This window comes from Vicia villosa, unplaced genomic scaffold (assembly GCF_029867415.1).
Source record: "Vicia villosa cultivar HV-30 ecotype Madison, WI unplaced genomic scaffold, Vvil1.0 ctg.002011F_1_1, whole genome shotgun sequence".
Taxonomy (NCBI): domain Eukaryota; kingdom Viridiplantae; phylum Streptophyta; class Magnoliopsida; order Fabales; family Fabaceae; genus Vicia; species Vicia villosa.
This window is the reverse complement of record NW_026705811.1, coordinates 239939-256917: the sequence shown is the minus strand read 5'-3', so window position 1 is coordinate 256917 and position 16979 is coordinate 239939. Positions and strand designations below refer to the sequence as shown.

Here is a 16979-nt window from a genome sequence, read left to right as displayed (position 1 = left end):
TTAACGGTCTATTTAACATACTTTTTTATTTGTTTTTTTGTAACAGGAGAGAGAGCCGTTGAAAATGGTGAACCACGCCCGGAAGGTTTTTAGTCTATTTAAACCGACTGCCGAGTGGTTTAACGACGCTGTGAGAGGTTCAGGGCTTAGTGGGCTCTGCATGACGGGGTATTCCACCATCATCCACGGCATGCAGGGGGCCTTTGTCGAGCGGTGGCACAAGGAGACGTCTTCTTTCCACTTGCCGGTTGGGGAGATGACGATCACCTTGCATGATGTGCAGTGTCTTCTCCACCTGCCGATCAGGGGGGCGTTGTTGACCCACTCCCGGATCCAGAGGATCGAAGCCAGTGAGTGGATGGCGCTCTATTTGGGTATGGAGCCTGAAGCTGCTGACTACGAGTGCATCACGACATCTGGGCCTCATATCCGGTTCACCACACTGAGCCGTTATTTCGAGCACCACCTGGACGCGGCGGCCGATGCCGAGGATGTGGGTGACGACCTATTTACACATTATCACCGTGGCTGCGCTCTCCGATGCTGGTACATGCATGTGGTAGGCGCTGCGATCTTTGTGGACAAGAGTGCGAGGTACGTCGACGTGACCTACCTCCGCTACTTCATGGACTTGACCACCGTTCACCAGTGGAACTGGGGGCAGCTACACTGGCATACCTATACCAGAAGCTGAATGAGGCCTCCAACTGGAGGACGAGGCAGTTGACCGGATCCTGCACACTACTCACGGTACATTTCATTTTAATTGTTTCGTATTTATTTATGTTTCGTATTTGTGTTTCGTATTTACTTATGTTTCGTATTTATTTATGTTTCGTATTTACTTACGGTACGTTACATTATCGTGTTTGTGTTTCAGAGCTGGATCATCTCTTACTTCTCCCGGATCCACGGCTTTCACATTGATCCTGAGTACGTTGACGCCATGCCCAGGGCCGCCAGATACGTTCTCCAAAGGGGGAACAATGCGGTGGGACCATACCGTGGGTACCTGGACCGCACGATGCACGATGACGTCACCTGGAGGCCATTCAGCGACTACACTCAGGTTGTCCCCTTTGACGGCATATCTTTATATTCTGGTTGGTTGGCATGCGGGACCAGCATCATGGTCCGGTATCTCCCTGAGCGGTGCATGCGGCAGTTCGGATTTGTGCAGATGATACCCAGGTCACCTTTTGAGGCTGCTCCCGACACAGTGACCAGAGTGCAGTTCACTGCCATATTTGAGGATTGGGAGCATCATGTGGTACCGGAGGAGTATCGTCGCATTCGGGTCACCTAGGACTGGCACAATGTGGAGGGGTACGTCACATGGTTCTACCGGGTGTCACATCCTCTACTGACACCCGACGCTCCTGGCGCTCCTAGGCCAGCACACGAGGAGATCCTGGAGAACCAGCAGGCCGAGGATGACCACGCCATTGATCTCCTGCCGATCTGCCAGCGGATAGAGATGCTTGGGCGGGACGCGTTGGATCGAGGTGTCGTTCATCAGGGCGGTCCAGAGGCAGTCGCCGTGATGGAGATGATCGTCACTGATGCGGGCCGTGCGGCGGTATACAGGCGGCAGAGGAGGTCCCAGAGAGAGAGGGTTAGGCATACCCAGTAGTGGTCGGGTTTTTTTTTGTTTTCGGATTGTATCTTTCGCACACTATTATTATTTGGATTTGGATCGGATCGGCTTGTATACATTACTATTTTTATCATATTAGTATATTAGTATTTTCTGTTTATATATCGCTTATTTTATTTGTCGTCTTCCTTTAATTAAAAATACGAGGATGTTTCCAAAAACATAAAAAAAAAAAACACAGTTTCTGCATAATTCGGAAGTTTATTTCCGAAACCCCCCAAAATTTGAAAAAAGGTGTTTTCGGAAGTGCATCTCCGAAAACACCCCCATTTGGTGTTTTCGGAGATGCACTTCCGAAGTCTGAGAAAATTTTTAAAAAAAAAATACTTCGAAAGTTCATTTCTGAAGCAGGGGTAAACTGGGGTTTTCGCTGGGGGTGACCCCCATAGGGAGGTGGGTAAAGAAATTTTCAATATCTTTCAACACATTTTTCGTTTTTGATTTGAATTCTCAAAAATCATAATATATTTACCCTTTTGACTCATTTTTTCAAACGAATTCAAAATACTTTATTGTGAATCTCTTAATTAACAAGGCTCACTTTTGTGTTACCACAAAATTAGCTTAGGGTTAACTTTTGTAAATAATTGAACAAGTTAATGGCTTTCCAAAAAAAATTGAACAAGTTAATGCAAACAAAAGAGAGGGAGAGGTGAATTGTGATATTCAGATTTAAAACCTTTTTAAAAAAACCCATTGGCTTTGAAAAGATCACATCGGAGATTATTATGATTCGACTTTAAACTATGTGTTTTCTTTAGTCTAAGTTCTCAAGAGTTTTCTCTTGAGATTTCCAATAAAAAACATCTTTGAACTACTTTGAACTTATAAACAGGTTCAATCTAATAACCTTACAATAACAATTTGAGTTTTTACTCAGGTTCAACCCAACAACCTTCCACCAAAATTTTTACAAATTTAACTTGCAACCTTTAAATTTATATTATAAGATTACTAGAGAGTTGGACTCTTAAATAAACAAAATGAGCACAACAAGTGAGCAACACAACTCTAAGATGAAGATTTTCACTCTAGGCATTAAGGCAACTTATAGTGAATAAAACCAAAAGAAGGACAATGAGTGAGATAAGAGAGAAGATAATGTAGAGAATTTGTGTGTTTTTAAGTGAGAAAAACACTCCTTTATATAGAAAAAATTTGGCTAAAAAAACATCAACCTTATTCTTCTTTGTCACTTAATCGATTAACAATGTTATCTAATCAATTAAAAGACATTATTCTTGCTTAAATCAATTAGATAAAGGGCCTTATCGATTAGACAATTGAGTTTTGCTTTTCTAATTGATCATAAGGCTTTTTAATAGATTAATCACTTGCTCGTATTAGTTTTAAGAAGTTTTAAGAAAAAGATTAAGAGTTCAGAATAATTTTGGTGTGTACGTGCATTGTCTTAATATCGCAGGACTTACTTTCGCTTCATTAACGATTAACCGATCAAACTACAATATAAAACTAAGCGCACGATTGGGTGAGATTTCACAACTTCACTGCTTCAATACCTTTTGATTGCTTGATTTAACTTTGATTAGCCATTTTAAGTGATATTTGAACACTTGGTCTTATGTTTGCTCCTTGATTGATCATATTTATGATTTATTTATTCTTGTTCAGTGTTCATCATCAAAACTTTTAGAAGATATTAACCTACATATCACATATAACAACATTCTCCCTTTTTTTTTATTATGACAATCATATACATCACATAAGAAGTTCATAGTAGCTTCACATGTTATTGAATATTTCGTCTTTTGGATATTTTGTCTTCATTGTGGTGTGCTCTTAGCCGTCTAATTGTAGCATTTGCACTCTCTTCTTTGTGTTGGCTATGAAGAGGGGGAAATTTCATCTCACGTTATCTAAAAATATAACCTATATTGCGTTGATAAAATTTTGACAATATTCATCTTACAAGTTGATATCATAATCTATTATAAATTTGTTGTGAGGCATTATGCATTATCCACACTTCAAGCTTATTGGGGCCTAGACCTATATTGTCTAGAGTTATGACATGTTAAAAATGATTTTGCTTATTGTGGTTTAAACCTGTATTGAATATTTTAGAAGAATATTTTTAATTATTATTAAGTTCAAATTATTAAATTCAAGTGTGACTGATGACTGATTAAATCATGCATCGTGTGTAAATGGGTTGCATGTTAAATTTATAAGAAATGTGAATGTCTAAAGATTTTAAGTTTTTTTTATGTAAACAAACTTTATTTTTTTAAAACTGCAAAACTATCTTCTATTGATAAACTGGTAAACAAGCCTAAGGTGTGCCGTAAAACATACTAGTACAACTGTACGTAGTGTTACACAATCAAACATGCAAACTCAGCCGCTTATTACAGTTATGCAAAATGCAATAATTAAACCTTCTCAATTTGCTAATAATATTTTCTTACATATATGGAATTTAGTTCCTTCCTGCAATACTCCACTCACACATGGCTAACAGATTATCCAAAATTCTCCTCTTGATTAAGTTATCTTTATTTTATTATGGAGTCATTGCCAACTTTGAAAGGAACCTCCTTTACTCATCAATTGTTCTTCACATCATTTGTGTTGGATCAAATCAACTGATAGTGTCCTACTCCAATATAGCCATTTTTTAACAGTGTAACAGCCATCAAACCCTGTTCTCGGTACCACCTATTCCGATCAAATCATCATTCTCTTACTTAAAAGCAGCTCAATTGCTCAAATCAAACAACTTGGAGCTGTTCTTCCTTAACACCCACACATGTCGAGCTTCATCCAAAACATGCTCGCATTAAATTCACCGAGACATGTTGGAGGTGCTTGCTTATCAGTTCATGGTGGGTGAAACTTAACACATAAAGTGATAAACAAGCACAAGATGTACCATAAATTCAGAATATGACTTTTTTGTTGCAATATCATTTAAAACTATCTATGCGAACATTGATTCGACACCAATACTAGTAGCAATAACACACCATATAAGAACATTCTATCACTCAACATATAACCCATGTATGATCTATATCTATTTATGCAACCAATCTTTACCTACAATTAACCCATCCTATCAATCTCTTGAGAACTTTAAAACACACAATCAAAAACAAAAACTACACCAATACTAGTAAGCAATCAATTCCACGGCCATCTTCCTCACGAATATTTGATGGGTGAATTAGATCCCAAGCCTCTTGAGGAATCGTCTGGTCCTGTGCCTCATGCGAGAGAAAACAACAACTACACAAGCCACTATCAAAGGAGGGAAATTCACACCGGAAACATTCAGTTTCTGAACCCATTCTGGAGTACTAACAGCAATTTCACCCGAAACCAACATTATCATAATAGTTATCAGTGCCACCCCAATCAAAATCCTGCTCAAAGGTTTAAGCAACGACTCCTAAACAAAATCAAAATCACATTCGCCACATCAACACCACTACCACACTTAATTAGGGAAATCACTAATTAGTTTAATAATTAGGTTAAGTAAACAATTGAAATTGAGGAGAGATTACCTTGGGTTCGCTGTCGATGTAGAGAACGGCGCCGTTTCGGTAAGGCAAGGCAGAATTTCCGGTTTTAGGGTTGAAGCGGATAGGGGCGGCGCGGCCAGATCGAGGGTTGAAAGCGAAGATGGATTTGAGGGAGTGTTGGTGGAGGATCCGACGGACATCCAACCGGTTTTGTTCACATCCGGCAAGCTCCGATTTGAATACTGCAATCGGTCCTTGGCCTTGCCGGAAGAGGTGAATCTCCACCTGGTTCACCTCGTCTGAGTCTGATTGGTGCTTTTCGCCTTTTGCCACCAACGCTTCCTTTTCTTCCTCCATGCTTAGCTCTTTCTTGGTTAGTCTCGGTTTTTCTTAATATAGTGTTTTTTTTTTTTTCTTTAACATAAATGAAACTCAAAATTGAGATACCAATATTTTGACATGCAAAATGATTTTGAATGCATGCATTTGCTTTGTTATTGTTATCGAGAAAATGAGTTTGATTAATTTTTGAAAGTTTCTCAACCCACCCTATAAGTATCTTACACACCATATAAATTTTTATTTTTGCCCTCTGCTTCCCTAAATGCACATTCGGAAGTACCAATAGGAAGAAATTCCTACCAAAACTATAGAACTAGGGTTTCAACAATAAAAGGTAAAGACATTAAAATTAAAGCTAAGAAAATAGGGATAAAAAATAACTTTGTTGATTTCTTTGATTGATTTTCTAATGTCTCAATGAGACTACCATATATAATACTTCTAGAGGGTAATAAACTTAAAGACTCAAATACTAGTAAAAGCCCAATAACGATATTGATAACTAATACTATAAATTCTATTATACCCCTCTATCATTGCCGCCGGGTTCACTTAAACCTTGTCCTCAAGGTTCTAAAATCAATATGAGAGTAGAGATATTGTTCCTGGATCCCATTGCTTGAATAACAAATTGTCACTAACATTTAAATAATCAACTTTAAAACCCTGAGCTCGGATTCCGTCAATGTAGTTGACTATAATAATGGCTGCATCCCTGAAAATATCTACCTTGGTAATGGTTGATCCAAGGTGACAGTGAGCTCTTACAAGCTTTAACTCAACAGGGTGCTCCTTGACAGCATCTAAAAAACACTGCAGCTTCTCATTTCTAATGCCAAATGTTGTGAAAAACGATACCAATAACAAAGTATAATAGGGAATTAGGGAACAGAAGAAGAACACAAGAATTGGTTATAACTGCTATTCTTTTACTTTCTCTTAAAACAAGATTACAAGTTTACAAGAATAACAAATAACCTCTCTCACCCTAAATTAGGATTTGCAGCTTAGCAATGATGAGAGACTAGTATGCTATTTATAATAAAACCTAACATACTAACTAATGGGCTTTTTCAGCAAGGCCCATTACACAAGCCAACTTAATAAACAGGCTAACTTAACAAATTAGGGTTTAAACACTAAAACCTAATTTAACATGCTAACAACCCTAGCATCTTCAACATCTGCATGCTAGACCCATCTTCGACTACAGCATGCACACTTCGACACCAGCATGTGAACAATCCTAAAAACGATACCAATAACAAAGTATAATAGGGAATTAGGGAACAGAAGAAGAACACAAGAATTGGTTATAACTGCTATTCTTTTACTTTCTCTTAAAACAAGATTACAAGTTTACAAGAATAACAAATAACCTCTCTCACCCTAAATTAGGATTTGCAGCTTAGCAATGATGAGAGACTAGTATGCTATTTATAATAAAACCTAACATACTAACTAATGGGCTTTTTCAGCAAGGCCCATTACACAAGCCAACTTAATAAACAGGCTAACTTAACAAATTAGGGTTTAAACACTAAAACCTAATTTAACATGCTAACAACCCTAGCATCTTCGACATCTGCATGCTAGACCCATCTTCGACTACAGCATGCACACTTCGACACCAGCATGTGAACAATCCTTCGACTTCATGCTTAACTCTGTCGAACTGTCGAACCAAGAAGCTACCCTTCGACAATACTAGAGTTCGATCCAATATCTCACAAATCTCCACCTTGGACCTAACTCTACAACGTCAAGGAACAGACTAACTTTCTTCATGCAGCTTTATCAACTGCATACAGTGGAAAAACTTGCAACTCGGCAATGTCTTGGTGATCATATCAGCAGCATTGTCTTCAGTCGAAACCTTCAGCACTTGGACTTCTCCACGCTCGATTACTCCTCTGACGAAATGCAGCCTCACATCAATGTGCTTAGTTCGCTCATGATAGGCTGAATTCTTCGACAGGTGTATTGCACTTTGACTATCACATTTAACAGTGATACCTCGACCTTGAAGTTTCAGCTCCTTCGCAAAACCTTCAAGCCACAATGCTTCTTTCACAGCTTCAGTTAGGGCAATATACTCCGCTTCAGTGGTTGATAGAGCAACAACCTTCTGAAGTGTTGCTTTCCAACTAATTGCAGTGCCAAACATAGTGAAAACATATCCAGAAATAGATTTTCTGGAATCCATACAACCTGCATAATCAGAGTCGACATATCCTTCTATTACTGCTTTACTATCTTTACCCAAGGCTCCACCATAAATTAGGACTCTATTCAGAGACCCATTTATGTACCTTAAAATCCACTTCAATGCTTGCCACTGAGCCTTTCCAGGGTTCGCCATATACCTGCTTACAAGACTTACTGCATATGCTATGTCGGGTCTAGTACAGACCATAACATACATCAAAGAACCAACTATATTAGCATATGGGATGCTATTCATATAGGCTCTTTCGACATCAGTACTGGGACACTGATCAATACTCAGCTTGAATTGAGGGTTTGTTGGAGTCACAACTGATTTCGAATTCGACATACCAAACTTTTCAAGAATCTTCCGTAGGTATGCCTCTTGAGATAAACATAACTTAGACTTCTTTCTATCTCTTCGAATGTCAATTCCAAGAATCCTGGAAGCAGCTCCCAGATCCTTCATATCGAACTCCTTATTGAGTTCAGCCTTCACCCTCGTCACATCTTCAACATTGTTGCTTGCTATGAGAATATCATCCACATAAAGCAACAAAATAACAAATGAATTACCAGGTCGAAATCTGAAGTAAACGCAGTGGTCGAACTGACTTCTAATGAAACTTATGCGTGCCATGAACTTGTCGAATCTCCTATTCCACTGTCGAGGAGATTGTTTCAGCCCATACAAAGATCTCTTTAACTTGCACACATAATCTTCCTTCCCCTTTTCGACATACCCTTCAGGTTGCCTCATCAGGATCGTTTCATCTAGATCACCATACAAGAACGCAGTCTTCACATCCATCTGTTCCAGTTCAAGATCGAACTGTGCCACCATGGCAAGCAACATTCGAATGGACCTATGCTTCACAACAGGAGAAAACACATCATTAAAGTCGACACCTTCTTTCTGAGTGAAACCCCTTGCAACTAACCTTGCCTTGTATCTTTTCGACGTCACTCCTTCAATTCCTTCCTTAACTTTGAAAATCCATTTACAACTGACTAACCTTGCCCCATCAGGTTTCTTGATCAGTTCCCAAGTATGATTATCATGAAGAGATTTCATCTCATCATCCATGGCCTTCAGCCATTCAGTCTTATTTCGACTCCTCATAACTTCCTTATAGTCTCTAGGTTCTTCGTCTAGAACCTCACTTGCAGAGATTAAGGCATAAGCTATAAGATCTGCATATCCAAGTCTTTGAGGTGGCTTGATGACTCTTCTCGACCTATCTCTCGACAATAGGTAGTCATCGTCAGTTTCCTCAACTTCAGCATCTTCTGCTTCTTCTTCGACTTCATCTGGGATATGCAATTCAGCATCAACATGCTCCACCTCAACAGGAATCTCTACCTGTTCCAGCTCTTCGTCAGATGTTTCTGTACTTCGACAAACATCATCAGTTTTCTTAAAAGCCATTTCAGCTTCATTGAAAACTACATCTCGACTGGTGATACACCTCCTGTGACCTGGCTCTAGGCACCATAGCCTATAAGCTTTGACTCCTTCAGGGTATCCCATGAACATGCATTTCAGAGCTCTAGGTTCGAGCTTGTCTTGCCTAATGTGAGCATAGGCTATGCAGCCAAATACTCTCAGTTTGTCGAGATCTGGTGGATGTCCCGACCAAACTTCTTCAGGTGTCTTCATATCTAACGCTGTCGAAGGACATCTGTTTATCAGATATGTTGCTGTCGAAACAGCCTCAGCCCAGAACACCTTCTTTAAACCGGCACTAGTCAACATGCATCTGAATCTCTCCAAAATAGTTCGATTAAACCTTTCAGCCAAACCATTTTGCTGTGGAGTACCTGCAGTAGTTCTATGCCTTGCAATACCAGAGGCAGCACAAAAACTGTCGAATGCCTCATTGCAAAATTCAAGGCCATTGTCGGTTCTCAACCTCTTGACTTTTCTGCCAGTCTGATTTTCAACCAGAGTCTTCCAACTTTTGAAATTCTCAAAAGTTTCATCCTTAGTCTTCTGGATGAATACCCATAATTTTCTGGAATAATCATCTACTATGGATAGAAAATACCTTGCTCCTGAATGTGATGGACACCTTGCAGGCCCCCAAAGATCAGCATGGATGTAATCAAGGGATCCATGTGTTCTTTGTTTGCCTTTGTTGAACTTCACTCTGCAAGATTTTCCAAGTACACAGGGTTCACAAAACTTCAGCTTTTCGATTTTGTCTCCACCAAGCAGATTTTGTTTCCCTAATTCGACCAGACCCCTTTCACTGACATGACCCAATCTCATGTGCCAGATTTCTGTTTTCGACAAAGGTTTCGTGGATGCAATATTTGTCGAACCACTTACAACTTCAGCCTCAAGGGTATACAAGCCTTGTTTCTTCACGCCTCTCAAAACTTCCTTCGAACCCTTCATGACTCTTAGGATACTTTTCTCTCCTTGGAAAACATATCCTTTCTTGTCGAATTCACCAAGAGAAAGCAGATTTCTCTTCAAATCAGGAACATACCTGACTTCAGTCAACAACCTTATTGACTCATCATGGAGCTTGAATCTCACAGATCCAACACCTGCAATCTTGCAAGCCTTGTTGTTTCCCAGCAATACTGATCCACCATCTTGATCACATAATTCCTCGAACAAGTCTTTGTTTGGAGTCATATGCCAAGTGCAACCTGAATCCATAATCCACTCCTTCTTAGAGTCACTGCTTGAAACCACAAGAACATCAGATGATTCGAAATCATCTTGAACAATGGCAGCGTTGCCATTATCCTTACCTCCATGATATTTCAAGCGTTCAGGGCACACCTTTCTTGTGTGACCCTCCTTCTTACAATGGTAGCATCGAATGCCAGATGCTTCGCCACTGTAAGTCTTCGACTGGCTTTTGCCTTTCTTCTTGTCGAACTTACCATCCTTTCGTAAGAGTTTTCCTTTAACGGCCAAACCTTCGACTGTAGTCGAAGGTTTATGCTCCTTTCGTTCATTCAAGTCCTTAGAGTACAAGGCTGATTGAACTTCTTCAAACGTCAGGGACTCCCTTCCATACAAGAGAGTTTCTTTGAAGTGAGCATGTGATCGAGGCAAAGAACACAATAGTAACAGCGCTTGATCTTCATCATCGATCTTCACATCAATATTTTCAAGATCAAGAATCAGCTTGTTGAACATATCCAACTGCTCAGCCAATACTTTGTCTTCAATCATCTTGAATGAATACAAAGCTTGCTTCAGGTAGAGTCGATTTACCAGCGATTTGGTCATATACAAACTTTCAAGTTTCACCCATAACCCTGATGCCGTCGTCTCCTTTGATACCTGCCGGAGAACCTTATCACCAAGGCTCAACAAAATTGCGCTGTGTGCTTTCTCGATCATATTTGTCTTCTCCGCTGCCGTCAATTCTGCATTCATGGCTGCCTCTCCCTTCAACGCTTCCAAACAACCATACTGAACCAGTAGGGCTTTCATCTTCAAGCGCCACAGACCGAAATCATTCACTCCGGTGAACTTTTCAATCTCATACTTTGTTGAAGGCATCTTCTTCACGCTCACCGCACCAATTTGTTGTGAAAAACGATACCAATAACAAAGTATAATAGGGAATTAGGGAACAGAAGAAGAACACACGAATTGGTTATAACTGCTATTCTTTTACTTTCTCTTAAAACAAGATTACAAGTTTACAAGAATAACAAATAACCTCTCTCACCCTAAATTAGGATTTGCAGCTTAGCAATGATGAGAGACTAGTATGCTATTTATAATAAAACCTAACATACTAACTAATGGGCTTTTTCAGCAAGGCCCATTACACAAGCCAACTTAATAAACAGGCTAACTTAACAAATTAGGGTTTAAACACTAAAACCTAATTTAACATGCTAACAACCCTAGCATCTTCGACATCTGCATGCTAGACCCATCTTCGACTACAGCATGCACACTTCGACACCAGCATGTGAACAATCCTTCGACTTCATGCTTAACTCTGTCGAACTGTCGAACCAAGAAGCTACCCTTCGACAATACTAGAGTTCGATCCAATATCTCACACCAAATTTATAGTTCTTATTCCCAGTGGCAACATAAGGATGGACCTGTGGATCAACATCCGGATTAATCCGAAGTAAAACATTCACCCTCGTTCCAGTAATTCTTGCAGCTCCCACAATGTTTTCTAAGTCAAACGCACTGGGTTCAGGGCCTATAGCTTCACGAAGCTCATACAATTGATTCGCAACCATGTAACGGACACGCCATAATTTATCCCAAGAGCAATTAACAATAACGGGGAGTATAGTGGCAGCATGGGATTCTAAAGGTGAACCGGTTTTGAGGCACACTTTCTGTGTTTTCCTTTGCATCTTTTGCTTTGTTCCGGCTCGGTCATTAAAATCAACAATATCAGCCACTTGCTCTAAATTGCGTTCTGGTTGAGATTGTGGTTTCCCATCAAAAACCACAGCATCTCCAAAAACTTCATATGATTGAATTGATAAGTCGTAGGACCACACAATATACTCAAGCCTATTATTATTATCAATCTTGAAGTCATACTTAAAGTTGTGATTTTCATCTTTTAATCTCTTACACATTGCAATCAGATCAATAGGATCATTATCTTTATCCACATTTCTAAAAGACTGCAACAAGTTTCTCACATCTATCTCTATAAAAGGAAGACAGTCAAGTTTGAGGCCCTTCTCTAGCTCCATTAATCTCAACATTTGTCTTACCGACATTCCAACTTTGGCAAACATACATATGCGGCTCTTATCATCAGGCGATATCGGACAATATGATGGAAGAAAATGCACCTCATTAGATTTCAACAACTCATGATTAGGGATGTTTCTAAAACCAGTAACACGCCATTCAAATACATCAAAATCCGCCCTTTTCAAAATACGCAGATACGCTTGGAAACCACAGCGAGATGATTTACGGTTCCTTTGCACCTTTCCCACATCTTCAGAATGTTTATTTTGAGGAAATCCACCATGATGGCAAGTAAAATCCCTCCTCGTTACTCCTCTGCCAACCCCATCTTTTGTGACTAACACAGCAGTTTTATTGGCCAAAACCATCTGATCAGCCTGAAGCATGCGCTTCACATAATCATAACGATCGCCGAGAGCAATACACCTAACTTGATCTGCCAATGCAGCAGCAACAGCCAAATCACCAGCGTGCTTTAGTATCCGACTCTTGGCAGAGTATAAATCAATGACAGTAGGTGTATGTTCTATAGCCTCATTAATTTTAGAAAGTGTGATTACATATTGATCCCACTTGTCATAATGCTGAGCCAACAAGAACAAAGTCCACATGAAAGTTGACGGGGGCTCTTTTTCTACTCTCCCAGGGTATTGACCAGTTATCCTAGAAGAATTCTCTAACTCAAGAATAATTTGTTCCAAAATATCTGCCTGATATGTCACCTCCACAACAACACCGTTTTGAACATTTTCCAATTCACGATCCTTAACCTTCAATTCTTCCTCCTCTACTACGACATTGTTTTTAACACTTCCGAAACCGCTATCGTTACCCACCTCCGCAACCGTATCAGTAACATGAACATTATTCACACCAAATCCCGAACCGTTATGACGAATCTCTCCTTCAATAGAAACAATGGAACCAGTATCTTCCAACGCAGGCTCATCAGAAACAAAGGGAGGTATTTTATCAAACACCTTATATGCATTATTTTCTAAAACATCATTAAACAACAATACCGTCGCGTCGTTCTCATACGAGTTGAAAAAAGATGTTGTTGTTGCAGTCGCGGATGCTGTTCCACCAAACAGAGTTGATGTCGTCGAAGCAGATGAAGTTCCTCCAAACGGTTTCGTGGAAGACGCCAATCCAAATGGATTCGAAGAAGTCGAGGACGACGATAGTGCCTCAAACAGCGTTGAAGAAGTCGAAGAAGCCGAAATAGGTGCTCCAAATGGTGAAGAATCTTGAGCACATGTGATTTCTGATTCGATGACAGGGAGAAGATTCTCATTGGATGAAGGTTTGATTTTGACAGCTACGGAAGAAAAAGTTGGACCTAGGAACAAAGGAATCGTCGAACCTGTTGACGGCGGCGGAGAGAGCGGCGCGATGACCTGGTTGGGTTTTTCTGATCAATTGACCCGCAGAAGCAAAAGTTCTCAAGAAATTTCTCGACTTGTTGCGAAGACTTGAATCAGACGCCATTTTTTCTTGGTTTCGGAAACAACCGAGAAAGGGTTTTACCATTGTTTTGGAAAGATCGTTTCTTAAAACCAGGATGAGACACTTTTTGAGACTTTTATTTTTTCTTTTTTTTTGTGAATCAGAAGGTTTTTGAGAATTTTTCTTAGATCTTTTCTTAAAACAAGGAAGAGAAACTTGCAAAGGCTTCTTACAATCTCTTCTATTGCTAGAATGAATTTGAAACTGATAGGAATTGTTGTAGTAGGGTGAATAATGAGATGTAGGATAGGATGAATATGGATTAGGTGGAAGAGGTGTATACCCATGATTAAAATATAAATATGGTGATGGTGTTGGAACATATGGATTTGTGTAATAGGGTGAGAAAAGTTCCCATGGAAAGGATGGAAATGAAGGTGTGGTAGGAGTTATGAAAGAGGGGTTTGTGGGATAGGTAGGAGGAATGCTCCATTGATGAGATGAAGCTGTAAGATAAGGGTAATCCATAGGAGGATTTGAGTACATGATGAAAGCACCAATTGATAGGAAGAAATTCCTACCAAGACTATAGAACTACGGTTTCAACAATAAAAGGTAAAGACATTAAAATTAAAGCTAAGAAAATAGGGATAAAAAATAACTTTGTTGATTTCTTTGATTTATTTTCTAATGTCTCAATGAGACTACAGTATATAATACTTCTAGAGGGTAATAAACTTAAAGACCCAAATACCAGTAAAAGCCCAATAACGATATTGATAACTAATACTATAAATTCTATTATACCCCTCTATCAACCACATTTAAAAAAAATTAGATTCCTCCCGTAGATTCATCTACGGAAGCGTATAAAATAAAAGAAAACACAGTTAACTCCATTTTATTTTCATTTTTATAATACTTTTGTAGATGCATCTACGGAAGTAGGTGAAATATAGTGTTTTGTAAGTGCATCTACAGAATAGTCTGTTTTTTTTTAATTCATGTCATTTTCATGACGAAAATTCATGTTCAAAGACACACATTTTCAGATCCAGTAATGTAATTTAAAGACAACAGCAGGTAGACCAATAAAAATACAATATATAAATAATGTCGGTCAAAGTGTCGAGTACATCATGAAATACAAATAAAAATAAAATATAAATACATCATAAATAAAACTATTGAGTATGTCGGGCGTCCTTATGCGTACCATCATGCGCATCCCCTCCGAATCCACGAAGGGATCTACTGACTCTACCCCTAGCATCAAGCGTCCCACGGGTCCTGGCACGATGTCGACGATATAAAAATACACTCTCTGCCATCCTGATCATATCATCCAGCACACGCCTAGAAGCAGTACCCTTAGGGAATAAATCCTCTGTAATGGCTCTGAAAACCCTGTCAGCTATCTGACGACACAGAGGAAGAAGATCCTCAATGTGGTCCAACTAAGCCTGATGCGCACGGAGTATCTCCTTGTGTGCTGGTCTAGGAGGACCTCCCTCTGCAGCTGGAAGCATGTATGAATGTGAGACTCTATAGTACCATGTGATGTACCCCTCGACACAGCTTCAGTCGTGCTCTACTAGCGTCGCTCGTGCCTCCTCAGGGACCATGTGATGCTCCCAGTCTGCAAATATCTCATCTAAATGTCTGCGGGTCATGGCGATGGGAGCTGAAACATGAGGATCGCGATGTATCATTTGCTCATATCCAAACTGACGCATGACGCGCTCCGAAAGATAGCATACAACAATGGTCGAGCTGACGGTCAACCATCCAGAATACACACATATCTCGTCAAATGGAACCGCCTCCCGGTGCTCATCATAGCAGCAGTACCTGATGTTCTCAGTGGCCATGTGGTCAAGAGAGCGTCTGTAGGGATCCGACACTTGGTTCCCTCTAAGGGGGTGAAAGCACTGGCACGTGGCATGACCTCTGTGTACTCCTCTACCTCTCTCCAGCCAATAATGTCTGTGAAGTGTTGTAGTATCCAACTGTTATACCCCAAAATTTGCCCACATATTTTTCAAGGAAACTCCAATCTGAAAATTAAGGGTCTCATATAATCATGGATTTTTATTTCAACAAATATCCTGACATATGAAATACTTAGTTTTTAGAATTTTTCTTATACAGTAATTTGGCTTGCAGTTGAATTTATTCTTACGCAAACACCAAATACTGTTTATTACTTCACACATGCTATTTATTTATTTACAGATAAATGGTACTGACACAATTGGTACAGAGTTAAATCTTTTTTGCAGGCGCAGAATCAGGGAACTCAGACTGTACTGGTAACAAATAGATTATTATTATCTTTTGTTTCCCACTAATTTTTGTACTATATTCCATTATTTGCAAAAATCTTTTCAAATCTCTTTTTTCAAAAATCAAATCTCTCCTTTTTCCAACACTATCATACACTTTCTTTCAAATCTTACTTCCACTCAAATTTTCCTTTTGTACGGAATCACATCATTCCCCAACGTCTCTTTCCTTCTTTCCATTCTATAAATACCTCTCATTTTCTTTCATAAAATCTCACATCAAATTCCAATTCATCTCTCAAATTTCTACTTCATAATCCATCCTTTCTCTTCTTCCCTGACAAGAATGGCAAAGTGGATAGAGACACTGTTTCTTACAGTCATCACCATTGCTACGGTGATCATGACTTTCTTCTGCCTGCATAGTCCTGAGGAGTGTGGACCTGCAATGGTTATGCTCCCAATCATCTACATGTTATTGTTCATAGCATGGGTCATTAATCGTCATTCTTAAAATTTGCCGTATTTCTTATTTCTTAAATGTACCGTTTATTCGTCGTACTGTTCAATATAGTATGTAATATTTGTACTGTCAGTATTAAATGTTGTACTATTTGTCATAATATTGCTTAATTACTAAGATAATATTTTGTGTGTTTTCTGCCAGTCAAATATTCCTATTTCTGTGCATTAAATGATTTTCAGGGTTATTATCGGTAATTTTGCCCGCATACCGTAAATATTAGTTATTTATTATGTCTGTGTTTTTAACAAGTCATGTAAATAAACTTTCATCTTTCTCATAAAACATAAAACAAAAACAACAAAAAAAGAAA

The 16979-nt window shown here is 39.2% G+C and overlaps 2 protein-coding genes across 2 annotated transcripts; one reads left to right on the top strand and one right to left on the bottom strand.

Annotated features, from left to right (window-relative positions):
- The first annotated feature begins 527 nt into the window (after positions 1–527).
- On the top strand, positions 528–1564 carry LOC131637491 (protein MAINTENANCE OF MERISTEMS-like). The gene is made up of 2 exons (XM_058908083.1): positions 528–750; positions 881–1564. The coding sequence occupies exons 1-2, from the start codon at positions 541–543 to the stop codon at positions 1304–1306; spliced, it is 636 nt and encodes a 211-aa protein (XP_058764066.1). The 5' UTR covers positions 528–540; the 3' UTR covers positions 1307–1564.
- A 2986-nt stretch (positions 1565–4550) lies between these two features.
- Positions 4551–5575, bottom strand: LOC131637493 (uncharacterized). The gene is made up of 2 exons (XM_058908085.1): positions 5191–5575; positions 4551–5072 (listed from the first exon to the last, which is right to left on the bottom strand). Exons 1-2 carry the CDS (start codon positions 5503–5505, stop codon positions 4848–4850), a joined length of 540 nt encoding a protein of 179 aa, XP_058764068.1. The 5' UTR covers positions 5506–5575; the 3' UTR covers positions 4551–4847.
- Positions 5576–16979: the final 11404 nt, after the last annotated feature.

Excerpts from the sequence above, each read along its gene's own strand:
- LOC131637491 (XM_058908083.1), top strand. The coding sequence starts at position 541 with ATGCTGGTACATGCATGTGGTAGGCGCTGCGATCTTTGTGGACAAGAG. Across the intron at positions 751-880 it reads GATCCTGCACACTACTCACG|AGCTGGATCATCTCTTACTT; the intron begins GTACATTTCATT and ends TTTGTGTTTCAG.
- LOC131637493 (XM_058908085.1), bottom strand. The coding sequence starts at position 5,505 with ATGGAGGAAGAAAAGGAAGCGTTGGTGGCAAAAGGCGAAAAGCACCAA. Across the intron at positions 5,073-5,190 it reads ACATCGACAGCGAACCCAAG|GAGTCGTTGCTTAAACCTTT; the intron begins GTAATCTCTCCT and ends GATTTTGTTTAG.